This window comes from Cheilinus undulatus, linkage group 5, assembly GCF_018320785.1.
Source record: "Cheilinus undulatus linkage group 5, ASM1832078v1, whole genome shotgun sequence".
Taxonomy (NCBI): domain Eukaryota; kingdom Metazoa; phylum Chordata; class Actinopteri; order Labriformes; family Labridae; genus Cheilinus; species Cheilinus undulatus.
This window is the reverse complement of record NC_054869.1, coordinates 41499388-41526422: the sequence shown is the minus strand read 5'-3', so window position 1 is coordinate 41526422 and position 27035 is coordinate 41499388. Positions and strand designations below refer to the sequence as shown.

General features: G+C 39.0%; 2 protein-coding genes across 4 annotated transcripts in view; one reads left to right on the top strand and one right to left on the bottom strand.

Annotated features, from left to right (window-relative positions):
- Positions 1 to 719: 719 nt before the first annotated feature.
- Positions 720 to 21231, bottom strand: naa35 (N-alpha-acetyltransferase 35, NatC auxiliary subunit). The gene is made up of 23 exons (XM_041787202.1): positions 21113 to 21231; positions 18077 to 18205; positions 17938 to 17971; positions 17622 to 17736; positions 17379 to 17453; positions 16888 to 17055; positions 14866 to 14932; positions 14732 to 14775; positions 14575 to 14625; positions 14061 to 14144; positions 13774 to 13888; positions 7597 to 7775; positions 7436 to 7495; positions 7196 to 7302; positions 5498 to 5564; positions 5286 to 5384; positions 4997 to 5175; positions 4748 to 4884; positions 2800 to 2867; positions 2581 to 2721; positions 2319 to 2441; positions 1411 to 1491; positions 720 to 1222 (listed from the first exon to the last, which is right to left on the bottom strand). The coding sequence occupies exons 2-23, from the start codon at positions 18195 to 18197 to the stop codon at positions 1163 to 1165; spliced, it is 2175 nt and encodes a 724-aa protein (XP_041643136.1). The 5' UTR covers positions 18198 to 18205; positions 21113 to 21231; the 3' UTR covers positions 720 to 1162.
- A 163-nt stretch (positions 21232 to 21394) lies between these two features.
- Positions 21395 to 27035, top strand: part of agtpbp1 (ATP/GTP binding carboxypeptidase 1) — a 64811-nt gene continuing 59170 nt past the window's right edge. For all 3 annotated transcript variants that reach the window (XR_005991888.1, XM_041787201.1, XM_041787200.1), the window contains exons 1-2: positions 21395 to 21542; positions 24176 to 24234. Coding sequence is in view for 2 of the 3 variants with exons in the window: in XM_041787201.1 (XP_041643135.1) it covers positions 24203 to 24234 (32 nt within the window). In the remaining variant the exon portion in view is untranslated. The remainder of the gene's footprint in view (positions 21543 to 24175; positions 24235 to 27035) is intronic.

Sequence of the window (27035 nt, the reverse complement as noted above, 5' to 3'; positions counted from 1 at the left end):
CCATTCGTATTATCCATCTTTTCAACTTGCCATCAATTTTCCTCTTGCAGCCACATCCAGGGAGGTTGGCTACAGTCCTGTGGACCCTAAACTTCTGAATAATATGCACAACTCTTGGACAAGGTCTTAGCCTTTACCTTGCTTGTCTAGAATTTTCTCCTAGGACAACTATCTCCTTAGCTTTCTGCGGTATATGTTCAGTGTGGTACACACCATGATACCAAACATCATAGTGACTACTTTTCACTCTAATTAGGCAGACTGATTGATTAGAAGTTTGAAGACACCTGCAATGCTAGTAACAGGACACATCTTAGTAACACATCTGGGTCTGCATGGTTGACTTGTGGAGGCAGATAGTAATGGATTAAGGATTTCTTCACTGAGCGCTGATCCTCTTTATAGGGCACAAGTATCTTGTGTTTCATTCGAATTACCATGTCCCTATGGTCAAATTATTTTCTATCTTTTCTAGGGGTACCATCAGTTTTGTCCCACCAGTGGCCATTGTGGGGTTTTCTTTCATAATTGAAGGGTACAAACAAATGTGTCCACGTGTGTATTAACCTAGTCTGTGTTTTTTGGTTTTGTGTTATTCATGAATATCACAAATTGATCAACAGCATTATAGTCCCTTCAGACATCCAGCTGTTCTCTGCACTGCTGCCGTCTAATACAGAGAAACTTATCCTTTAGGAGACATAAGATACTATAGAAAGTCCACTCAACTTTTTATTCAGATAAGCACATAAATACATAGAAAGATCTCATTTGATTGAATGATATGCACCTATTTCCATTACATCTGTACTTTTAAAGACTTCTCAGGATGTTCATATTTTGAAGGCAGCATATAAAAGTTCCCATAGGCCAGTTCATTGTACAAAAGCACTGCAAAATGTTTGACTTTCACACAGGCAGAGACAATAACAAACAGATGGTGAATACTGTCACTCATTCAGGTCCTTTGCTACCATCTCGTATGGTTTCTCGTCTTCGACTGATAAACCACAGGGTGTACTGGACACTCCTGTTTCGATGTTACAGTTTGGTGCATTGAGTAAACTCGGAGTCCAGACTTCGAGTGGGTTAGGGGCATTTGCACACTTTTTCAGGTGAAGGTATGCCACTGCCGATCTTCGAGGTGACTCAGAGAGCAGAATTAGATGATCTTGACAATGGGGAAGTATTTGTGAGCTGAGAAGTCAAACTCTGGGAGCACCTTTGGAGACAGAAATAGATGTTTTACTCCAACAATGTACAACATTGAAAAGCTCTTACAACATTAGGATTAACCAATCAATGCATTATTGTCCTTCATGTGGCTATTTACATGTAAAAATCAAAATTCCTCATTTGCATAAAAACAAAAATTATGATAATGTAGAAAATGTTTGTTTTTAGGGTAACCTTTGTGTCCTTTTTGTGTCCTCCTGCCAGCAGCTTCGTCACTACAATGTTGGGCTTAGCCACCTTCAGTATACGGTTCACCTGAAATTAGTCATAGGGCAGTTATTCACTGGATAAAAAACACTTTAGCACAAATAAAACATACAATTCAGAGATAAATAAAGCACAAAAATGTAATATAAGGCTGAGGCTGCTGTGCTTTTGAATGATTTTTGAATGTTTCATGGAAGATATACCGAATCATGAAAAACATAAAAACCTCACGAAATGAACCATTTTTGGTTGCTTAAAATATTTCAAGACTTTTTTTGATTTAATTTTGATGATTACAGCTGACAGCTCACAAAAACATCCACCTTATCAAAGTATTAGAATATCACATAACATCATTCCAAAAATGATTTCTTATAAAGAAATGTTGACCATCTGGGAAATTTTGCTCATTTATGCACGGGTTTTGAACCTGCTTTGTTTGAAAATCCTCTGAAGGCAGAGCTCATCCCTGTCACTTTTCCCTTCCAGTCAACTTCATATGCTTTGATACAGCCTCTTGGAACAGCCTGCCCTTTCTGTGGCTTACCCTCCTTGTGGAGGGTGTCAATGATTGTCCTCTGGATAATAGTCGGGTCAGCAGTCTTCCTCATGATTGCAATTGTGTGTACCAAACCAGAGTGAAAGAATTAAGGCTCAGGAAACCTTGGCAAAGCAGACTTTTCTGCAAAATTCTAATATTTTGAGATAGTGGATTTTATATTTTCATGCATTGTAGCAGTTTTCCTCAAGATTAAAACAAAAAAAAGTCTTCTAAAATGTTCACTTGATATCTGTAATCATAGCAGGTAAACTTGTTGATGATCAACTCAAAGGTATTAATTTGAAAAAAAAAACAAAAAACGTAATCTCCTGACCTCAGGGTCTGGGCTGGGCACATTTTCTAAGATGAGCTTGGCCTGCTGGAAGTGTTTGCTGGCAGCCAGGTAGAGGTCAGCAGAGCCCGGTGGAGGATTGTACTTCTTTAGATCAGACATTTCCTGCAAAGAGCAATGACAACACAGTCATAAAGGATAAATCAGACAAAAAAAAATCTTGATAGGATCAACTGTGGCCACAGGAATATGAAATAAACAAAGCTTAGGAGTAATCAAACAGATTGAAAGCCTGTTAAAGTACCTTGAACTGGATGTAGTGCACAGGTGGAGGAGTGACCACACTGTTAAAAGGCGCAAAGCGATGCTCATAGCGAACCTGCTCACTGTCCAGCTCAAACTGAGGCTTACGCACCTTCCCATCCATATCCAAGGCTACCATTGTCTGAAGATGGAGAAATAGAGGATGAATGCTATAGCAGTGTGCAGAGGGGTTAAAGGTGCATTAGCACTGATATCCTACCTTGTACATGCCAGCACACATGTTCTGGTATGCTTGACTCATCGTTATTTCCTTGCTAAGAGGACGGACTGCAGAGAAAACCAAAACATAGCATTAGGAAATGACGATTACATCTCAACGTTTAATGACATGCAGCTTTGTGCAGCTCGTGGTGTTGTCAACGGTTTAAAATATTGGTAGAAATCATATCTCCTGATACTGATAATGAACTTTTGAATCTAATATCTCCTGATATAGTTATCTTGTCAATAATAGTGTGCCTCTCTAGTTCTTTCCAATACAATCAATAATCAAAATAACTGAGACCATTTCAATTTAAAGCATGTCCTGCAACCATGTAAAACCAGTGAGATCTTCATGCATGTAATAAAGCTGTTTCATACTCTTTCCTGCTCACCACTATGTTCTTTACTGCTCACTATTTTATTCTGTGAATATATACAGTTACAGTGCCTATAAAACAGATTCACACCCTTGGATGTTTTACTTTTATTGGTTTTATAAATCAATCATCGACAACATAATTTGGCTTTTTGACCAAAAAAATCTCTTTAATGTTAAAATGAAAACAGTTTTCAACAAGTGATATTAATTAAATAAAAATATGTAAGGTGAAATAAAGGGTTGCATAAATATTCAACCCCTTTAAAGTAAGTGATCTAAATTAACAGATGTTTGTGCTAGTAGTCTCACAATTAAAATGGAGATCATCTGAGTGTAGTGAATTTGTCTAAAGTGGTTGTAGTATAAAGACACCTGTGTCTGGAAGGTCCAGTCACTGCTTAATCAGTTTTCCTGGCTACCATTACACCATAAAGACAAAAGAACATTCCAAGCAACTTAGAGAAAAGCTTATTGAAAAGAATAGCCTAAGTCAGGGGTTGGGTACAAAAAAGAAATTCCAAGGCACTGAACATCCCCAGAGTGCAGTTAAATCCATCATCAGGAAATGGATGGAAAACGGCACATGTGAATCTGCCTACATCAGGCTGTCCCCAAATACCTGAGTGACCGTACAAGAAGAAGACTAGTGAGCGACAGCTATGACTACGCTGAAGGAGTTCACAAGCTTTAACAGCTGAGATGGGAGAGACTCTGCATACAATAACTGTTGCCCGGGTTCTTCACCAGTCAAAGCTTGATGGGAGATTGGGAAAGAGAAAGCCACTGTTGAAGAAAACTGTTATTAAATCTATGCTAGAGTTCACCAAAAGGCAAGTGGGAGACTCCTTGGTTAAGTGGAAGAAAGTTCTTTGGTCTGATGAGACCAAAATGGTGCTTTTTGGCCATCAGACAAGACGTTATGCTTGGCAGACAGTGAACACTGCACATAACCACAAAATGCACCATCCCCACTGTGAAACACGTTGGTGGCAGCATCATGCTGTGGGGATGCTTCTTGGCAGCTAGCCCTGAAAGGCTTTTAAAGGTAGAGGGTAAAATGAATGTGGAAAATACAGGAAAATCCTGGAGGACAATCTTACTCAGTATGCAAGAGAGCTATGACTTGGGAGAAGATTTGTTTTCATGCAAGACTATGCCAAAAGCCAAATTACATTGACTATAATTGATTTATTAAATAAAACAAGACTAAAACATCAAAGGGGAAGAGTATTTTTTATAGGCACAGTATATGTCATATTAATTTAAAGGTAAGGCATTATATTGTTTAACTTTGAATTTGAATATATGTGGTAAAGATCACAAAGTCAAACACTGACTTCCACAGCATTACTTTTATAACATGTCCAGAGTCCACAGGACCCCCCCCCCCCCCAAACCACCTGTGCCACCTGGAAAATCAGAGGCATGTATGAAAGAGAAAATTAGGAAGATTTCAGGGCAGGTTGGCCCAAATTTCTCCAGATACTTTCACGAATGGATGTATGAATGGAGCTGTGGTGTGTACATTTCCCACCTAAATTGAAGACACTACAACTGTTCATACCTTTTTTCTTCTTCTTAGTCTTTTTACTGCTTCGTCCTTTCAGCTGCTCCTCCATAATCCTCTCCTCTGCCATCTGAGACGAGTCTGCCCGGCTCAGAGTCGACATCAGCCAGGCGTAAAGGAACTCTGATAGGTACCTGCAGGGAAAATCAAAAACAAGCACATTGATAGATTAACAGAGGGATTTAAAGGGATTTTATTCTGTGGCTTCACTGTGCATTAGTGCCTTTGACACATTAATGCTCTCACCAGTAGATGTAATAGTACTCATGCATGCTGTACAGCTCTAGTTCAAAGCCACTAAGCAGGTACTGGATCATGATCCTCAGGTTGTGGTAGAGGATCCACGTGCCAAGGCAGGCCAGGTGCTGCCGCTGAGGCTCAAGTTTCATCAGCAAACTGTGAAGAGCTGCATCCACCTTCTCTGCCTGCAGAACACAAAGAAAGAATTAAGTGGTTGGATTTAGAGTTAGATGACAGTAAGAGCACTCATAAAATTTGAATAAAACACAATGTGATTTTAAAAACTCAGGTTGACCTCATCCTGCAGCGTGGCAAACTCTTCAAGAATGTGACCCAACTTGTCTCTCTGCCGAGCTCGGTTGTGTCCATGGATCTGGATCAAACTGCAGAATGGCTGCAGGGAGAAAACACAAAACATAAATGACAGCTCCACCACTTATGTATGGTCAAGGATTTTGTTAGATTAGCTGGTTACTTTCAGTGTTACATCTAACACTAGAAACATACCCTGGAGCAGTGCGTAACAAAAGAGTCTATGTAGTCCTTGGCCTGATGGTTGTTGAACAGACAACACCTGACAAAGAAAACGTTCAGATAAGTCAACCCATCTAGTTACACAATAAGCTCATTAAAAACTGTTTACAACTCCTGCTCACACAGCCAAAAATAGCTCCACATCAGCCCTAATTTAAGCTATAGTCAACAACGTCTCATGAGAATTTCTGGTTAAAATAATGGATTTTGGTCATTGCACATCAATAATTATAAAGGATCTGAATGATCTGTCTGTGAGTGCCTGCCCCCTTGTTTTTGCAAAATAAAACATCCGTGGGTTAAACCATGAAGTGAGCTCAACATAGTCAGGCTTTCTTGGGTAAGCTGGCTTGAAAAAATCTTAAAGCTCAAGTTAGAAATATCTGATACCACAAAGGTGGAAAGCTGCTCACAAAAAAACTGTTTCAATGTGTGTAATTTGAGGCTTTATATGCAGAAAGAAGATAGCAACTGCAGAATATTATTGTTTAACCCCTTAAAGCCTGATAGCTCAAATGTTAGCCAGAAAATTCCCATTTTTTTGGAAATGAAATGTTTTTATTACCTTCTACCAACCCCCCCCCCCCAAAAAAAGAAAAAATGCCATAAAATTTCACCTTTTTCTTGTTTCACATTTGATACACCAGGCAATTTTGTCCACTGATAATCCACTGGAAGGAAATTTTATCATTTATCTGATTGTATTCAAAAGCTTTTTAAGTAATTTATTGATTCTGTTGATTAGATAGAGGTCTCATAAAAGTATGTTTCAAATATGATACAATAGGCTTTAAAGGGTTAAAATGGTATTACATAACTTGTTTTTTCATTAAAAAACATTTAAAAAAACTGTAGATGCTTTTCATTTATTTCTTAAGTGAAGAGTTCTCCCAAAGCTTTGGCAATGATACACATGATCTCAGCAGAATAATCAGGAGCTGTGATTAGGTCAGATTGCCTATGTACCATAAAAAAGTACAAAAAGAACTGATTTTTGGCTAAATCTGTCAAATTAATTTACTTAATTGATTCAGTAGACTAAAGGATGATGTAATTAACCTAAAGAATCAATTTTATGATATTGGTAGCAAAATCTTTGCAGGATATTGTGACCAAAAGTAAAAGATGCTGCAGGAAAAAACAAACAGGCTCTGTGATGTGATGTGTGTGTGTGTAGACCTACACTATTTGGCCTCACCTGTTTTTTACTGAATCCAGGTGTGTCAATCAGACCTGTTTTTCAACAAAGTACAGCCCTACTGTCCATGTCACTGGAAAAACTGCACACCAGAGAGCCTGACTTTAAAAGACACAGTCTTTTTGTATTCAGTTATCTATGCTGCTGTGGTAGTTATTCAGTTCTATGCAGGGCAGGTAAAAAATTAAGACCTTTATAAACAAAACATTAGACTTTTCAAGTAGGCCACAAAACTTTTAAGACCTTTATATAAGAATATCAAATTTAACACTTTTAAGAACCCCTGTGTTCCCTGATTGATGTGCATTTTTGGTGTTGGGAGAAGCTTAGCTAAGTAACACAAGGTAGCAGAGTGGGAAGCAGATTTTTATTTTCCATTGGGATGTTTCTGTTGACTTAAATTTATTCTTTGACTGACTTAAATATGTTAAACGACATTTTGAGGGTTATATCTAAACAAATGATGGACTTACTTGTAGGAGAGAACAGGTGGGCTGACGAAGTATCTCAGAGCATCTTTAATCATGTCCTGCATTAGGTGGGTCCCAAACACCTTCTTATTATCTATTAGGAACGTCGTCTGTGTTCAGGGGAAAAATATCTTTTTACCTCTCATTAGTTGTTTTTATGCCAGTAGAAACTTTAAACAGGGAACTCTGCATTCATTGTAGAAAGGTGGTGACTCCAAAATATTATAGCAGATGTTGACTCACCTGAAGCAGAGATCTAGAGAGTACACATGGAGACTGCTCGCTGAACTCACAGAAGAAGTCCTGGGAACAAAATAGACAGTATTCATATTGTTGAACTAAATTTATACAGATGTAAAAAGATGAGATGTTTCAGAGTAAAAGTCTTAAAATGTCTAGCTTACCAAAATGCCGTGCAGGTTGGTGGTGTTGATCACATCACAGACTGTCTTAATTCGTTCTATCAGTTTTCCAAAGTAGGCCACCATGTCCTCCCTCTTAATGATTTTTGCATATCGTGGAAAGGTTGGAGGCAGCAGTCTCTGATTTACAAGGGGTTCAAAGCCCATCATGATGGGATGGTCTGCAGTGTACAGAGAAAAACAAAACAAATTTAGGTGACAGTGTTAGTATAAAAAATTCATTACCTTAGGAGCAACCTCAGCTCAGTGTAGGAGGATGGCGCAGGATGAATGTGGACTTATTTTGAACACGACTTCTGCTTTAGTTCCGTGTACAAAAAATACCATGATACCGGAATTTTTAATTTTATATAGTACAAGTATAATTCCAACAAGATCAATGTCTGTTTTGATATTACAGGGAAAAAAATTTAAGCAATCCTCTCCACACAATCTAAAACCTCTTTTCCACATGCCTCTTTTCCACAACCTTTTATCACAGTTGGCCTCTGGAACTGCCAGTCTGCAGTTAACAAAGCAGAATTCATCAATTCCCTCACTAAACTGTCTAACATTCAGGTCCTAGCCCTGACAGAAACTTGGGTCCGTCCTGAGAACACTGTAACACCAACTGCTCTATCAGTTGATGCAGTGTTCTCTCATACACCTCGCTCTTCTGGCCGAGGAGGTGGCACAGGCATTATTCTTTCTCATAGCTGGAACTTCAGCCAGTTCAAACCCTTGGACAATAACACCTCATTTGAATATCATGCAGTACAGGTCACTGCCCCAATAAAGGCTTACATGGTTGTGGTATACCGCCCACCTGGGGGTCACCTGGACAACTTTATTGTGGAACTGGACATGTTACTCTCAGACATCCCTGATGATGGCACACCATTGGTTGTCATGGGTGACATGAACATCCACTTGGATAGAGCCCAGGCTACTGATTTTATTTCACTACTGTCCTCCTTTGACTTGAAACTGGTTCAAACGCCTCCTACACACAAGGCTGGTAATACACTGGATTTGATTCTAACTCGCAATTGCTCCACGGCTAATTTGAGTGTAACACCACTTCACCTCTCTGACCACTACTTCATTCAGTTCTCACTTGGCTTACCTGAACTTCAGCAATCTACTACTCAATTAAGATCATACCGCAGAAACCTTCAGTCACTTGACCCAACACAGCTGTCTGACGAGGTCTCAGCTGCACTAGCCTCATGTAACGAGTCCTTCACACTCACTGTTAACGAGGCCACAGACACATTCTGCTCCTCACTGACCTCCTCTCTGGACAAACTCTGCCCTCTGGTGTCTAAGCCTATTCGAAATACTCCACCTTGTCCCTGGCTCACTGAGGTCATCAGAACCCAAAGGGCAGGGCTCAGAGCGGCAGAGAGAAAATGGCGTAAATCCAAACAAACCACTGACTTGAGTGCCTATCAGCAAAAACTGTCCTGTTTTACCTCTGCTCTAAAATCTGCTAAGAAGGCATTCTATCAATCAAAGATCTGTGCTGCCACTGATGCACGCAAACTCTTCTCTGCTTTTAACTCGCTCCTCTCTCCTTCAAACCCACAACCCTCCAGTATGTTGACTCCAGACATGTTCGCCTCCTACTTCACTGACAAGGTTTCTACCATCAGCAACCAATTCTCTGAGCCTGTCCAACTCAGTTTTCTGCCACCAGCTAGTGATGCATCACTTAGCTCATTCTCTCCACTAAGTGAGAGCGAGGTCACCAGGCTTCTGCTTGACTCTAAGCCCACAACCTGTCCCCTCGATCCGATACCATCACATCTCTTGCAGGCGATTGAGCCCACAATCAGCCCTGCTGTGAGTTGTATTATTAACTCCTCTGTCCACAGGTGTTTTCCCAGCTGCTTTCAAGCAAGCGCGGTTACACCACTGCTCAAAAAACCCACTCTCAACCCAGCCCTGGTTGAAAATTACAGGCCGGTCTCACTTCTCCCATTCCTATCGAAAATACTGGAGCGCACAGTCTTCAACCAGCTCTCAGAACACTTGCAGAACAATGATCTACTTGATCAGAATCAGTCTGGCTTTAGGCGGGGCCACTCTACTGAAACTGCACTTTTGTCGGTAACGGAATCACTTCGCTTGGCCAGAGCAGCTGGTCAGTCCTCAGTTCTCTTACTGCTGGATCTGTCTGCTGCCTTTGACACAGTAAACCACCAAATCCTCCTCTCCACACTCTCTTCACTTGGTATCTCAGGATCTGCCCTACAGTGGTTTAAGTCCTACCTCACAGGGAGATCTTTTAGAGTATCATGGAAGGGAGGAGTGTCTAAACTGCATGGCTTATCAACAGGGGTGCCTCAAGGGTCTGTGCTTGGTCCCCTACTTTTCTCAATATACACCACCTCACTTGGTGCAATCATCTGCTCCCATGGCTTTTCTTATCACTGCTATGCAGACGACACACAGCTATTCCTGTCCTTTCCACCAGATGACACAACTGTCTCAGCTCGGATCTCATCCTGCCTTGCTGATATTTCTAAATGGATGAGGGAACGTCACCTTCAGCTCAACCTGCCCAAAACGGAGCTCATTATCATCCCAGCCAGTCCCACTATGGAACCGCAGATCAATATCCAGCTTGGATCAAATAATCTCTTGCCCACTAAGTCAGCCCGGAATCTGGGTGTCATGATTGATGACCAGCTAACCTTCAAGCTCCATGTGGCCTCGATTGCTCGATCCTGCCGTTTCGCCCTCTACAACATCAAGAGGATCAGACCCTACTTGACAGAGCATGCTACACAACTCCTGGTACAGGCTCTTATAATATCACGTATTGACTACTGTAACTCATTACTGGCAGGCCTACCTGCATGCACAGTTATACCTCTGCAGTTGATCCAGAACGCAGCAGCACGTCTGGTCTTCAACCAACCCAAGAGAGCTCATGTCACGCCTCTTTTAATCTCTCTACACTGGCTTCCAGTTGCAGCTCGCATTAAATTCAAAACTCTAATCATTGCTTACAAAGCAGTAACTAAAACTGCTCCTGTTTACCTGGAGTCCCTCATCCAGGTCTACACCCCTTCTCGCCCACTACGCTCAGCCAGCGAAAGGCGCCTGGTACTTCCAGCACATCATGCTCCTAAGTCACTAGCTCGACTCTTCTCCTCTGTTGTCCCTAAATGGTGGAATGAATTACCCAACTCCATTCGATCTACAGACTCCCTGTCTACTTTCAAGAGAAGGCTAAAGACCCAGCTCTTCAGAGAACACTTTGCACTTAGCTAGGCAATTCTCTACTGTTGTCCCCAGTAGTAGATTGAGTCTCAGCCAGACTATTCTCCACTGCTGCCCCCAGTGGTTGAATGAGTTTCCCAACTATAGTTAGCTCGCACTGTCCTGCTCTACTTCTGGGATTTCTTTGCCCAGCTCTTTGGGAATGATCCAGCACTTGGTACTTGGTAATTAGTTGTTGTGAAGTCTAATGAATGGCGATTAGTGATCCCACATTTTCCTTGATTCATTGTTGCTGTCTAATAACAAAAAAAAAAACAAAACATAAAAACAAAAAAAACAAAAAAACAAAAAAACAAAAAAAAAAACAACAAAAAAAAAACAACTACATAAACAACGTATATTTTAGGTACTCTGCCTTAAACTCTACACAGCAGCATTTGCGTCCAATTGGACCTGAAGCACTTGATGGCACTTACTGATGTTGTTTCTTCTTGTCTAGATCATTGCTTGTGTTGTTCTTGCTCTCAAATGTACGTCGCTTTGGAGAAAAGCGTCTGCTAAATGACATTGTAACATTGTAACATTGTAAAACATACAAATCAGCAACATATTGAGTGTATCTGTGAAATTTAGATATATAAGTTGTTGTTTTTTTATTTTATTTTTAATTTGTATAATTTAAACAGCACTGGTGAGTGAAAAGTCTCTGAACACATATAAAAATGTATCTTCTGCATCTGTATGAGCCGGCAAAAGGGTTCTAAAAATAGTCCGTCATTGCTGATCTACAAATCAGTAAGAACCACTGCTCTTTTCACTCCCAGTGACTACTAGGGCTGCAACATTATGGCAAAAATCATGATCATTTTAACTGACATTGAAATCCCCATTATTAAACACATTTACTAACTGATTTTACAGCATTTACATCTGGTGGGTGGTGAAACCTCCTTCCTGTAGTTACATGCTCTCATTTGCTCCCATGGAGAGAGATGGAGTGTAGAAATAAAAGCATGAATTACTTGCTCAAAGTTGTTAAAAGATAAACCAATTTAATCTTGGATAAAAGCCTCAGGTGATAAAAACTGGATTTAACAACTGAATTTATTTATTTATCCAATTTAAAATCACTGTCAACTTTTACAGCAAGATTTAAAACTGTGGGTTTAAAATAAGGTGAAAGAGGGTCCAGGTCCCTGAGAGGTGCCTCCTGGGCTCTACTTGGAGCTGACCTGAACCCCATTGAAAATCTGTGGGGTGAACTGAAGACCATGGTCCATGCCAGAGGACCATCAAATCTGCAGGAGTTTGAGAGACTCAGCAAAAAATGAATGGGCTGGGATTCCACAGAAAATCTGACTGAGACTTGTTGAAAACTACAACAAACAACTGCAGGCTGTTATCCAGCAACAAGGAGACACAACTGACTATTTGCATGAGGGGAGCAAATGATTTAGACCCTGGCAGTTTTTGTGAAATAAATTTGTTTCTGTGTGCAAAGCGAAATAATGTAATCCAAACTAAAACTAGGGTGTTTGGAAAAGTGGTGTTAAAATGCCTTGCTCTGTTTAACCCTTTACCTATGGAGCCAGCACCGGGGATATGTTTCATATGTCTGGAGTTTTATTACCATAACTCTGTCAAAGTTTGTCCAATTCCAACGGTGTTGGAAAGCTGAGAATTGTGGGCATGCGCACATATATTGTTCGTTACGATACTTGCAACCATATAACGTGGGCATTCATAACAATACACCAGAAGTTTGGAGAGACAGCTACACGGATTCTCAAGACTGTAACTCCTCGAAAGTTTGCTCAGTCTAAAAGATTCCAACGCTGACAGAGAGCTGAGAATCTGTGCTTTCCGGCAATATATGATGTGTGGCATATATATTATGGTAATGTCGAACAGCACCGCAAAAACGGCAGCTTTGGCAGAAGACAAGTGAGAAAGGAGAGTGAAGAAAGAGAGTAAAAGGAGAGCGAGCAAGAGTGGTGTTTTGTTTTCAAAAAATAGCGTTAGATAGTGGCATTGCGTGTCTATGTTTTATTACACACATTTATAATGTCGGGAAGACCATCAAGAACGGTAAAACGGCCGCTACTGTTCATAGAGGAGGACAGGGATTTGGAGGATGCATCTTCTGAACTGAGGTATATGAAAGGCATATACAGTTCTCTTTTGCACACCCAGAGTCCTAGACTCAAAAAATGACTGGTGATTGTTCTAAACGTGTATAGTTTCACATTTAAAATGTCCAATCAAAACTTCATGAGCAATAACAACATTTCTTCTCATAAAAGCCATGAAAAACAAATCCGTTTTTCTTGTTTATCTTCTTTTAAACTGCTGACAATTCCATATAATGTGCAATAATCATTAACCAGATGTTGAAAAGTCAAGTTCAAGTACTCCTGGGAAAAGGGACCAAAGCTCTCAGTCTTAGGGCAATTCCTGACTATTTTACAGCCATAGAACAAAATATGTCCAAATCACCATTTTAAGCCTCAGTAGGTAAAGGGTTAACAGCACTTGGGAAATACTTAAAAAAAGGAAGTTTTCATGGGGGGCTAATATTTTCTTCCTCATCTGTATACCTCATGAAGTGTGAAGGCTCATTCACTAGTTTCAAAGTGATCTATGCCCACGTTATCGCTCATGATGATTCTCTGCATTAACTACACATGACTAAATAAGTACATTTAACAGGTGAATGTGGGCACACTATTTGTTTGATTTTGATTATCTTTTTTTCATGATTATAGAAAGCTATAACCACCATAAGTGAAGTTGAAACTTAATTATTTGCTCAACACTGGTTTGTACTACCACAGGAGAGCATACAGAGTATCTACAGCTTCATCCATATTTGATAGTCTTTGTGTCATAGTGGTCCACACAAGTGTGCAAAATGAACATGCTCATGTGGCACGTAGGTGCTGACATTACCTCCTTTAGTGGTGTCATTCTGTGACTGGATGCCGTGCTGAATGCTGGAATGAATGGCTGATAGAAGGTCAGCAGCCTGAGCCACAAGTTTCTGGGCCTCTCCTACCGAGCTGGTCTAAAAACAGATACAAACGTAGACAAGAACATACACAAAAGATGCTTATCTAAACACAAGTATGGAAAAAAGTATCCAGATACTTTCTTTACTTCTCTGTAGCATGCAGAAGAACATTTTAAACTGATTAGTATGGACATCGTCTTATTGCTTGTTCTCGTACTTATATTACCTCTTTCTTGGTAAAGGTGATCAGTGCAGTCAGCAACAGGCGAGTAAACTTGATTCTATTAAAAAGTGCCAAACACTGCTGATGCTGGAAAAAGAAAGCAACGGGAGATTAAACAGGCTCACGTGTGCATGTGAAAAGTTATTTATACACCTAGAGATTGAAGCTCCAAGCAACCACCAAGGCTGCATTTTTGAACGTTTAGACCAAGTCCATTTTTGGGATTAATTCTTCTTCATTATTATCATAACTGCCTGTTATAACAGCTGGGAATTCCTCAGAAGAGTCTCCTGAGGTTAAATGAGTCCCAAACTGAGGAAAGACAGTAGAGGGGAAGCAAATTTAGCAGGCAAAGAATGTGAAGGAGGGTTCAAGGTTTGTTTGATGTTGATGTAATATGGGGTTCTATGTTTAAGCTTTGTGGCAATCTAATTTTGATCTTATTAGAAACATCTGATGTTTGGCTTTCAGATGTTCTAAATCCTTACTTTACTGACTAAGGAATGGCCCAGCTTACCTCCAGCTCTACCTCAGGGTTTCTCTGCTCACCCTGTCGACTGCGGGTGCTCTGAAGAGGTAGAAGAGGAACTGTTTACCATGTAATACTCTCGTAAGGATTTATTTCAGGAATAAAAATATGATGAATGTTAAAGGCTAGGGCCAAGAAAATATACCTTAACTTTCCTCTGTAACTCATCCTCCACGTCCTTCAGCATACCTGGTAGGAAGAGAAAATGTCAAGAGAGAATTTCAGCTATTCTGCACTGAAGTTGAGGACTTAAACAATCAAAATGTATAGTCCTTGTACCTGTCACACGCAGGTCTGTGACATTATTGGCCATTTTGAATCCATAAGTCATGGCCTGGAAGTCCTCCTACAGAAAAAACCAAGTAAATTAATAATTTGAAAAACATAAAATATGAAAATAAAACCTAAATGGCTGATTGAGAAGAATGATCAAAAGGACAAAAGGAAATATTACTAAAATTAAATAAAACATTACTAAAAAAAACAACAAACAATATAGTATGGTATTAGATAAGTGATTTGAGCCGATTAATAACAGTAAGAATAATACATGATTAAAATACAATCAAAAAGTGAAATCACATAAAATCAAGTCTTGAAAAGTGAGTTTATGGCCCTGTCTCCCAGCCCAAAAGACAAGCAGAAGAAGACAGACATGGAGATGTGATCGAGGGACAAGAGGATCCCACCTCTGTGCCCTCTCACTCTTCCACTACACCATAGCACAATATAAAATGACACCTACAGGTCCATCTAAAAAAAAATAGAATATCATGCAAAAGTTCATTTTTTCCCTGCAATTTTACCTATAAGGTTTAACTTTTAGAAATTCTAGATCATCTCACAAGAAGTCAAATATTTCAAGACTTTTTTGTTTTAACCTTGATGATTATGGTCTATAGCTCACAAATATCAAAAATCTACCATCCCAAAATATTAGAATATTGAGGAAAAGTCCAATTTGCAAAGGTTTCCTGAGCCTCCATTCTCTAACTCCAGTTCAGTCCACACAACCGCAATCATGGGGAAGACTGCTGACTTGACTATTGTCCAGAAGGCTGTAATAAAGCATCTTCTTGGAAAGTTGACTGGAAGACAAAAGTATGGAAAGAAAAGGTGGTGCACAAGCAACAGGGATGAGCTCAGCCTTCAGAGGGTCGTCAAACAAAGCAGATTTAAGGACTTAGGTGAGTTTGATAAGGAGTGAACTGAGGCTGGAGTCCATGGATCAAGAGCCACCAAACACAGACGAGTCCAGGAGATGGACTACAAGTGTTGTGTTCTAATTGTAAAACCAGTCCTGAACCACAGATATATGAAGTTTCTCACCTGGGCTAAGAAGAAAAGGAACTGAACCGTTACCCAGTGGTCCATGGTCATATTTTCAGACGAAACAAAACTTTGATATAATTTGGAAATCAAGGTCTAGAGTCTGGAGGAAGATCTAAGAGGCACAGAATCAGAAGTTCTTGAGGTCTGGTGTTTTCAGTTTCCAGTCAGTGATGGTTTGGGGTGCCACGTCATCTGCTGGTGTTGGTCCACTGAGCTGTATCAAGTCCAGAGTCAACACTGTCAGTTGTGTACCCGGAGATTTTAGAGCACTTCATGCACCCATCTGTGACAGGCTTTAGGAGATACTGATTTCCTTTACCAGCAGGACTTGGCACCTGCCCACAGTGAAGCCAAAACTATCAGAAACTGGTGTGCTGACCATGGTATTTCTGTGTTTGATTGGCCAGACAACTGGCCTGACTGACCCCATAGAGAATCTCTAGGAAAACATCAAGTGGAAGATGAGAGAAACCAGACTCAACAATACATATGAACTGTTGCTATCAGAGCAACCTGGGCCTCATAACACCCCAGCAGTGCCACGGACTGATTGGCTCCATGCCATGTTGCATAAATGCAGTAATTTGTGTAAAAGGAGCTCCAACAAAGGACTAAGTGCACAAATGAGCACAAATTTGAAGAAATTTGGCATTTTTTATTAGAAATCTTTTTTCAGACTGATGTTCGGTGATATTCTAACATTTTTGATAAAGTGGATTTTTGTGAAATTTAAGTTTTACTTCTGGAATTAAATCACAGAAGAAATTTGAACTCTTCCATGATACATGATGCACCTGTGTATCACACTGATGTTGAACTAATATGAACATCCAAATGTGTAATGACAGTGGAGCTCTGTCAGAGCTTCTGTGGAATCACGCTATGAAAAAAGGCTTTTAAGTCCAAAGTAGTTTAAAAAAGTAGTCTTACAGATGCACACGCACTGAAAGATATTAGGGAGCCTCTTACCTCTTCAAACACAGCAGCCTTGTTGACTTTCTCTCGGGCGATGTCACACACCTTCAGGATGCCCAGGGCGAATGCTTTGAGAGCAGGCTCCTCAATCAGGTCAGGGTTGTGGACGTACAGACAGGTGAACACGGTCTGTGCCAGAGAGTGGCCCTCCAGCCATGTTATCTAAGAATAGAGCCAAACAGACACGCTTAAGACACAATAACATTTACATGAAGATATTGTAAGTTTTGTTTTTTCTGTTTTCAGCTCAGGTAAAAGAGGATAGCTGTACACATGTCATTATAATTAAAAAGCTATCTTGGATAGAGTATTATGTTATTCAATGCTTTTGATTTTAAAATGTCAAAATAAAGTTTTTAGGTAGCCTACATAAGGAAGGAAGTGGTTTAAAATGTGCTCTTTACTTTTCGATAAAATGCTCACTGATTGAAACTTCGTATGCAAAAAAATCAACAAAGCCTCTATTATAAAAGAGTAAAACTCACCAAACAGCAGAAACAGGTGTCTATAATACCGATAAGTTCAGGAAGACTTAGATCCTTCACCTTGATGGCGCCCTCCTAAATTTAACACAAGGAAGTAAGACAAATATTAAGTACTAGGTGATTTCATTTAATTTTTACTTTATCAAACAAATTCAACTAGACAATACAGAACATATGTTTTATTAAAATCCTGACGATTTACTTCTCTCACTGAACAGCATTCAGAGTTCAGCAATACTGTACCTTGATAGCTTGTTCAAAGTTGAGCACTTTCCTGTTGACCTGGTTTCCGATCATTCCTGCGTCCATCTTGGGATCCATCATCTCGATGGCGGACATGGCCTCAAACAGTCCAAACCTGCCATCATAGCAGAATGTCAGTGTATGTTATGACTGTGTGCTTTTGTAAAGATTTGAGGATATTGGTCTATTCAGATATTTGTGGACTGATGTAATAGCTGCTGCAGATTATCAGTATGTTTGATTAAAAATGGGAATACAGGACAGAGAAACTGATATTTAAAGCATGAGTCTGCAAAAAGCATTCTGACATACTCACAGTTTGTCATGAAGCAGCTCTCCAAGGTTCAATTCTGCATCAATATGAGATGAGAAGAAGAGGAAACACGTCAGACTCCCTTATGATACAGCAATGACTCACACGCACAGTCACACACGGGCACAAGCAGAGTCCCTACCTTTACATGCACCCTTGAATTCATGTGTAATATCCACCCAGTTGGCATTGTTCTTCATTTTTTCCGGGATGCCCAGCCCCCACCCGGCATCATCATCTTCAACGCCTGACTTCATCACCATGGTTATTACTAAAGAAAAAAAATGGAAGTTAATATTAAAAATTTCCCTTTGAAAAACCAGCAGAATCTAACGAGAAATTTAGAAGAAAAACAGTAAAGTGTGGTGTTGTACCAACAGATGAGGACGAAATTATTACACCCCTAAAAAAGGGCATTTTTTAAAGTATTTACCAAGTGCTGTTAAAAAGAGAAAGGCATTTCCAAACATCCTAATGCTTACATCACTTTTCTTTGCACACAGTAAAAAAATATTTCACAACCCAGCATATTAAGACATATTGAAATGATCTGATTAACTTCAGTGTATTTTGCTATTTTTGTGCAATGGATTCCTGACAGCAATGCTAATGCTAAATGGTTGCATTGCTCTTCCACTGGAATATCATCCTTACATCCTTTTTAAATTCAACCCAAGTCCAGTTTTGGGGAGGAGAAAGTAAGGAAAAAGTAATTGTAATGTAGATCAATGTGATTCACCAGTTTTTACTACAGACTCTTTCCCCTTCCTGTGGGCCCTCATCACCAAGGACCTCAAGTGGGAGCTGAACATCAACTCCTCATCAAAAAACACCCAGCAGAGGATGTACTTCAACCTGCCAAAGACGATGATGATGCATTTCTACACCGCATCATCGAGTCTATCCTCATTTCATCCTCATAGTGTGGTACACTGCAGCCACGACAAAGGACAGAAGCAGGCTGCAGCATATCATTTGCTCTGCAGAGAGGATGACTGGCTGCAATCTACCATCTCTCCATGACCTGTAATACTCCAGGACGCTGAAGCTTGCAGGTGAAATTGCAGCAGACCCCTCTCAACCCCGGACACAGGCTTTTAGAGGCTGTCCCCTCTGACTGGAGGCTGAGGTCCATCAATACCAATACATCCTGCGACAAGAACAGTTTATTCTCCCTTTGCTGCCAGCATCATGAGGATCTGATTGTTACAGAAGGAATTCAGAGTGTACTTGGCCATGCCAGTGGTCTTCAGACACAGTGTAACAATACTGCTGAGAATGTCTGTGCTGATTAAAAGTTTTAAACGTATGTTACAAAACATTTCATACCACACCCAACAGGCATTAATTAGTCATATTTTCAAATTGAGTGTGGCATCAATCTTAAATAGGGCTATTCAAATGATGGAAATTTTTTAAAATCACAGTTAGTCTCAAAATTTCTATAGTTACTTGCAATTAATCTTCCTTTTGTTGCATGATTAAATCCCACTATTCTGCATTCAAAACGGTTTTGGTTTCATTTTGGATTTTGGACTACATTCCCCAAAAAGCAATTGACTCTGCTTGCTTTTATTTTGAAAGAAATTATGAATTTCAGCTAGATTTTAGATCATGAAATGAATGTAACTACAGACAATGACCCTTTTATGGATCAAAAAGAAAATAAGGAACCAGTAAAAAGGTGCAGATGACTTTTAACTTGTCCACTGAGCTGTCTGTGAGGTTTATTTTTTAATTGAAAGGAGGCATTAAGGAGCATTTATGGACTTGCTTTACATCACTGTAGCAGGTAGAGAAAGTGGTTTAACCCAAGTGTGGTAAAAGGGACAATGAAGAATGCCATTAATGTGAATAAAAAGATCAATGCACCAATCATGGATCTTAATTCATTTCAGCTAATAAAATAATGCAGGCAGCCCTAATTTGAAATGTTTCATCTGCAAGAGTATTTAAATTTTTTTAAGCAAAGAAAGGCAATTCAGGGAAATTCGAAAAATTGGTTATAAATAATCTCAGTCACAATTGGTAAAACGTTGAGATGCACGTTGGTTAAAGGGGGTTTTGAGGGCAGCTTAGAGCTGTGTCCAACACAAAGGTAAAGATGAGGACAAAATTACCACCACCCCCATGAAAATTTTAGCTGTTTAACAGCACTTGGGAAATACTTAAAAAAAGCCATAGGGGGGCTAATAATCTATCCTCATCTGTATAGCAAAGTGTGAGCCGTTATCTTGAGGAACATACTCTTGCATGGATTGCCACAAAAAACACATTTTCATTTGCCCAAACCAGGCAGTTAATCCGTGATAGTCACAAAGGTAAGACTCCATTGTCAGCAGATCACAGCAAATAAATACCAATTTTAAAATGTTGTTAAATACTTTGTGTTTGCTATGTTCTTTCTTTATGTAATTATAATATATAATTTATGTTTTACTGTCTTACTCTTGTTCAGTGACATCTCTTTTACAGTTCCTAATGTTATGTGCAGTGTTCATCATGCTAATGCTTTGTTTTTAACTCCATAAAGCACTTTGAACTGCATTATGAATGAATGTTGCTTAATAGATAAAGCTGCCTTGCCTTAGCTTGTTAACATTACTGTGTATGCTTGTAATCCAGTCCTTTATATCATGACAGCCAGGATTTAGTGTTGTGGGGCAACAGCAGAGGATTAACCCAATGTTAGAGCCTAAAAAGGGTATAAACTATACGGTTGAGTGCGGTCAAAACCCACGGCATTTTAATCCAAGAAAGTCAATGCTGTGACGGCTAGGCAACCATTTCTATTTATAATTCATTCATCCATTTTCAACTGATCCGTGAAGGAATATTTTCACGAGAATAATAGGAGAGGACACATCTGTCAGCTCCTCTAAATAAATTTCGAATGGAGAGTTATCATATCAGCCTGTTAGCCTGTTCAAAAGACCCCAAATGTTCACTCTTTAAGAGGACAGAATAACAGATACTTCAGAAAAATGATAGGAGATGTATAGGGCAAGTGTGCTAGCCATTACCACCGTTTAAGTAGCTAGGAAAATCGTTTGCTAACGAGCTAATGTTGCCAACAGTGGATGTTTCCATTAAACAAATCGATATTAACACTCTACTAACAGGTTATCCAATTTGAAAAGACAAGAGAAAGTTTACATTATTGTAAATAATCACATACCTTAGTATTCCGTAGCAACCATGAAGCTAATAAAGATCTCTTCAAAGACTGAAATGACTGGCGCGCAATTTCTACGTCATAGGCCACCGTCCTTTTGGTAATTGTAGTCCCTAAATGTCATGGTGTACAAAGAGGACCTTAAAGCTTACAGCTTGAAGAGTTTGGTTTAGAAATGGTGCTATTTTTGTCTGAAAATGTTTGAGAAGGTTGAAAGGAAACAGACCCACTCGAGGGCTTTTCGTTGAATATCTGAAATAACGCAGACTATCACATTCTCGCGTTGTTTACAGTCAGCCCTCCTCTGACAGTTGGGGCTGGTCTCATCACAACATCATCAGGGCGTTACAGGCAACGCTCAGAAACAGTAGCGGTCCTCCTTAAGTTGGAATTGGTCCTCCCCGAATGGGACAGCAGTTCCTTTCAAATACAGGTTGGTAAAATCTTCACTGCCTTGAGTATAATGCAGGCGAACTGCGCAGGCTAACATTGTCTGTTTCCTCTGTATTTGGGATTATTGTTAGCATATTCTCTGTTAGCTAGCCCGCTGTCGCAGACAAGCAGCCGTTAATGACTGACTAGTCCAGCAGGTGCAGCGGACACCAGACTTGTCTTGGTTATCCTACAAGGCATATAGTAAACAAAACATGACCTATTGATTATGATTAACCTCAATTTCAAAATCAGGTTATGTCGAGACAATTACTTGAGTTTATGATATTTTCTAGAAATAAGCTATGTCTAAATCTGGTTTGTGCCAGAAAGCAGTCCTAGCAGGTTTTAATGGCCAGGCCATCAACTGGTCTATGTAAGCTGTCTGAAACAGGTCTGCTTTGCTAAAGCTTCGTAGAAAGCCTCGAATACATTGCTGTCTGCAAATGAGCCTGTTAATGACCGGTTTGCCTTCAAGCAACACTGATGCTCCACCTTAGTCTTTACATACCAGGGCATGACCTCAGGTCCTCAGGTATGTTTTTCCTGCTGTACCTGTGTATTAGGAAAAAGTCCTTTTTTTTTTTAAGTCTTTGTTGACCTTGAAGGGTTTTTAAAGGCTTGACCAAGGAGCAAAAATGTGGCAGCTGTGGTACTTCTGTTTATTAGAAGCTTAAAAAATAATATGCATATGTGATGCTAGTTTTGATATATCTGCAGTGAAGGGTTATGTTTATACTTTTTTTTTAAATGCCACATTACAAACACTAAATCCCTATTGTTAGGGAGGGTTGATATCGGATAAAATGACCACGCAATGTATTTTTTCTGCAATAAATACTGATATAAAGTTTCTAGAGGCTTAAATTTGGGCTGTCAACATTTTAAATGTGCAACAGTTTAATTATTTTGGACTTAAATTCTATTCTATATGAGACCTACTCTATGAGAACAATGTGTGCAATACCCTTTTTAACTCTGTGGTAATGACATGAAGTCTGATAAATGAGCTAATACTTAAGAATCTGTTTAAGCTTTAACTATGACTATTTCTCATATCCAAAATAAATCAAGGATTTTTTTAGTACTCTTCAGATGGTTTGAGATTTATCCAACTGCATGGAAAATATATGAAAGCCTGTAAAATGTACAGATGTGGAGTGAGGAAGAACTGCTTGTTTGCATTAAATTATCTTTCTTATTTATTGGGATTAATTTAGGCTTTAGCAGTGGGTTTAATACTGGACCCCTATTGCAATAACGATAAAATTGTGGTTTATTGTGCCTAATTGTTTTTAGGTACCCAAGAGTACCAAAGCCTTAAAACATGTGTTGCTCTATAAAGATGCATTGCAGAGGAAAGAATGCATCAAAAAAATGCAGCCAACCTCTTGCACACTCTCAAATAGCACAAATATTAGAATATCGCACACGTTTTTGCAGTATAGCCAGTCCTTGTCCATGTCTGAAATTTGAAAGTAAGAGTAAACCAATTTTATATGTCAAGGACAAATTCTAGTTGATCATTAGCTTTTAAATTATTCTGGTATTGTGACAACACTAGCTGTGTTTTTATATTAATTCTTGATTGAATGATTATCACCAATAGATATCAATAGAACCTTTCTGTCAAACAAAGCCACATATTTAAGACAGACTTTTTTATTAACACCAGTGTTGTTAGCAGATTGCTTTAGAAGTACAGGTTTTTGAAATATCTGATATGTTTGATACCATGTGTTCAAAATCAATAATCTCTATTATATTATGATTGATGGTATCCAAAAGTATCAGAGGCTTTAAAAGACTGTTTCTGTTTCATAGGATAGGTGGTATGAGTTTGTTTCTTTGAGATATGTGCATGAACTGACCTGCAACTTCTAATGATTGAAACAGAGAAATTAAGGAATCTTAACTGCCTAGGTCTTCTATTTTAGCTGCCATGGTTCTGAAACATGTATTGCTTTAATTAGTTATATATGAAAATGTGAATTGCAGGAATCAGGACAGTCATATTTTCTATTAACTGTTTTGGATGTTTTTTAATGCAAATTTGCAACTATTCTTGTTGCACGTAAAGCACAGTATGATATTTTTAATGGAAGCCTTGTGTTAAAAGAGCCATTATCTTTTCATTGGCACTTGTGTTGTTAACTATTACTTAAAATTTGCAGCAGCATGTTTTATGACTCATCTTATCTCAACCCATAAACACTTCTGTATTCACTGACTGACTTAATTTAAGCTCTTGACAGGCATGTGAAAATGACTCTTGCTTGAGTAAAGCGCTCTCTTTGTGTGATGTTTTATAATATTTGAAAAGAAGCTTTGGCCCTTCGCTGTTTTATATAATGCAGTGAATACAGATAGGTATTGCTTCTATCAAACGCTGCGTTCAGATTACCCTGTCTTTTGTCTGTGGAAATTTGAGATCAGTGGCAGCAGAGCAGCACCTTTTGTTTTGTGTGAAATCAGTCAAGAGGTTCTATGTGTCTCATTATTGTTATATCCTCATCTATATGAGCCTCTGTCTACAGCAGCCAGAGCTGCTTTTTTTTTTTACCTTCAAAGAGTAGCACATTTCACAATGATAGTCAGTTTCGATTCTGAATCACACATTTCTTCCTTTTGCAGACGACATGAAATGTTGATGTGGTGAAAATGAACAAACCCAAAATGGCCACAGAGAAAGGGTAAGTTTCTATTTCAAGATTTTAAAAAAATCACATTTTCATCTGCAAACACAACATGCAGGCTGGGATTCTGTGTAAAACATCATTACCATCTGTTCCCAATGCATACTTACCTTTACCCTTATTGTTGACTGTACTTTTCTTCCTTTCAGCTGTCAAGGTGTCACCAGTGACACCACTGTCTGCACTTGTGTTGGACTCAGAGTGTGAAAGGGTGTGTTTGTGCAGCACAGGATTAAATAGGTTATCCTAACATGAACCTTTCACATGTATTTGTAATGAAGACCTAAAATAACCACATCATCAACAGATCTGCAGAAACATGACGGGACAAAAATCCTCTCAGTGTCTCAGTCCTCATCAAGTTTGCATGTTTATTATTCTAGAGTAATCTGCATTCATCTATGAGACTCATAGATGAATGCAGATATTCATATTTACATTTAATTTTTGCAGATTTCCTTTATCTGTCTCCCACGTACTCTCTCTCTTTCTTTTCCTTCGTCTCCCTCTTTCTCTCACCCTTTTTGTCTTTATAAGGTCATATCAGAAACTTTGCTCCACTGGGTTCAATCACAGACTTTTGAATCCCTCTCCCATGTTTGCAGTTGCTGTACCAACAACTGACCCCTAACCTTGTGTTTCCAGTTGAGCGCTGCTCTGCTAAGGTTATAAATGGGGGATGGGTCTGTCTCAGAAATAGTGGAGCCCTAAGAGACAGCCAAATTTGTGGAAGTGACAGCAAAAAAGATATAAAAGCATATTTTCTCAGCATGGATTGCAAATTTGTATACTTCTCTGTACTGCTGTATTTACATAAACTTGTATTTTGTTTGTTATGATTATGATCTTTGCTTAGACATGTTTAACTCCCCACAGACATTTGCCGGGATTCTGGGCATAGGAAGGACTACTCAGTATATGTGCTTCTTTCATTTGACATGCTTGTGTGGTAAAAGTAATCACTCCTTCTTTTGCAGTCTCAGATGACATACTGTAAGGAAATCTGAGCATATTTCACCTAATTGTGTTTGCAGTGCACAATCATGACACATAATGTTGTGAGTGATGCTTTTTTTTATCACTGCCCTTTACAGATGGACCTTATTTTATATCGTCATCCTGACTCATGTGTATCAAATCATTGGTGCCAAATATTGATGTTTAGATAAGAGAAAATACAGCACTCTAAACAGATTCCCCTGCCAGTTTATCTCGCTGTGTCATTACTTCATGACTCCTCATGGTGGCACTTATGACATGCTTGAGGGTTCGCTACATGGCAAGAAAACTGACAGATGAGGAAGTTTACAGTGGAATGAAAATAGAAGACAGAGGGATAATGTCAGACAGTGATGAAACTCATAGGATAAAGTCTTACAAAAGGTGGAACTGGCACCAGATTTTTGTAAACAGGTCAGTTCATTCTGTCCTTGACCTTACTGGAGGAATTTTATATTCTTCAGTTCATCAGGTATTGTGCTGTTTTCTATGTTTGTCCTGGTACGCAACATTTGATCTTTGCTGATATGGGATGCACAAATATTTTCAGTCATTTTAGCTGATATTGATACAGATGTATAAACATGTTGAATACATACTAGTGAACCTAAAAAAAACTTGTATTATGAAAAAGTTAATTTTTTTCTGGACATTCCTGGAATTCAGAAATTCCATTCCATATATTCTAGATTCGTCTCATAAAAAATAAAATCTTTTAAGACTTTTTTTTTTTAAATCTTGATGATTAAAGTTCACAGCTCACAAAAATCCAAAATCCACTATCTCTGAATATTCAAAATTTGTGGAAAAATCTAATTTGCCAAGGATTCCTGATCCTCCATTCTTTCACTTTGGTTTGGTACACACACACTCACAGTCATGGGGAAGACTGCTGACTTGACAGTTGTAGAGACAACAATCATTGACACCCTCCACAAGAAAGATAAGCTACATAAGGGCATTATTGAAAGGGTAGGCTGTTCTCAGAGGCTCTATCAAAGCATACTCATGGACAGTTGACTGGAAGGGAGAAGTGTGGTAAGAAAAGTTGCATAAGCAACAGGGATGAGCTCAGCCATCAGAGGGTTGTCAAACAGAGCAGATTCAAGAAGTTAAAGGAGCTTCACATGGAGTGGACTGAGGCATTTTCCAGAACATTTCTTTGTTATAAATCCTTTTTTGATTGGTGTTTTGGGATATTCTAATATTCTGAGATAGTAGATTTTTTATTTTTGTGAGCTTTAAGCTGTAAACATCAAAATTGAACCAAAAAAGCACTTGAAATATTTCACTTTGTGTAAGATGAATCTAGAATATATCAAAGTTTGACTTTTTGAATTAAATCACAGGAAAATATAAACTTTTTAATGATACTGTATTTTTCAAGATGCACTAGTATATTTTGCAGCAGTGGTTCTTGACAGGGGGGTCAGGACCCAAAAGGGGTTTGTGGAGCCATGTTTGACAAGTGCCTGAAAAATAAAAAGATATGGCATACAGAAGCCCTAACTAGACATACATTGTTATATTTTATTTTAACCCTGTTATCCATGATAACAAGAACCAAAGTTTGGTTGTTTTCTTAAGTTCTCAAGTTTAGAGTTCTGATTTCGTTATCTAGAGATATGAAAGATATTTTCCCCATGATTCTCTGCAAAACAACCCAAAGTATTGTGTTGTTATGGGAAACAGGGTAAGATAAAACACGGCAAACATGTTTTGTCCTGTATCCTTGTTTACTGCCATCTAAGCTCCAATCTGCAACATATTTTTTCAGTCAAATTTGAAGTGACTGAACT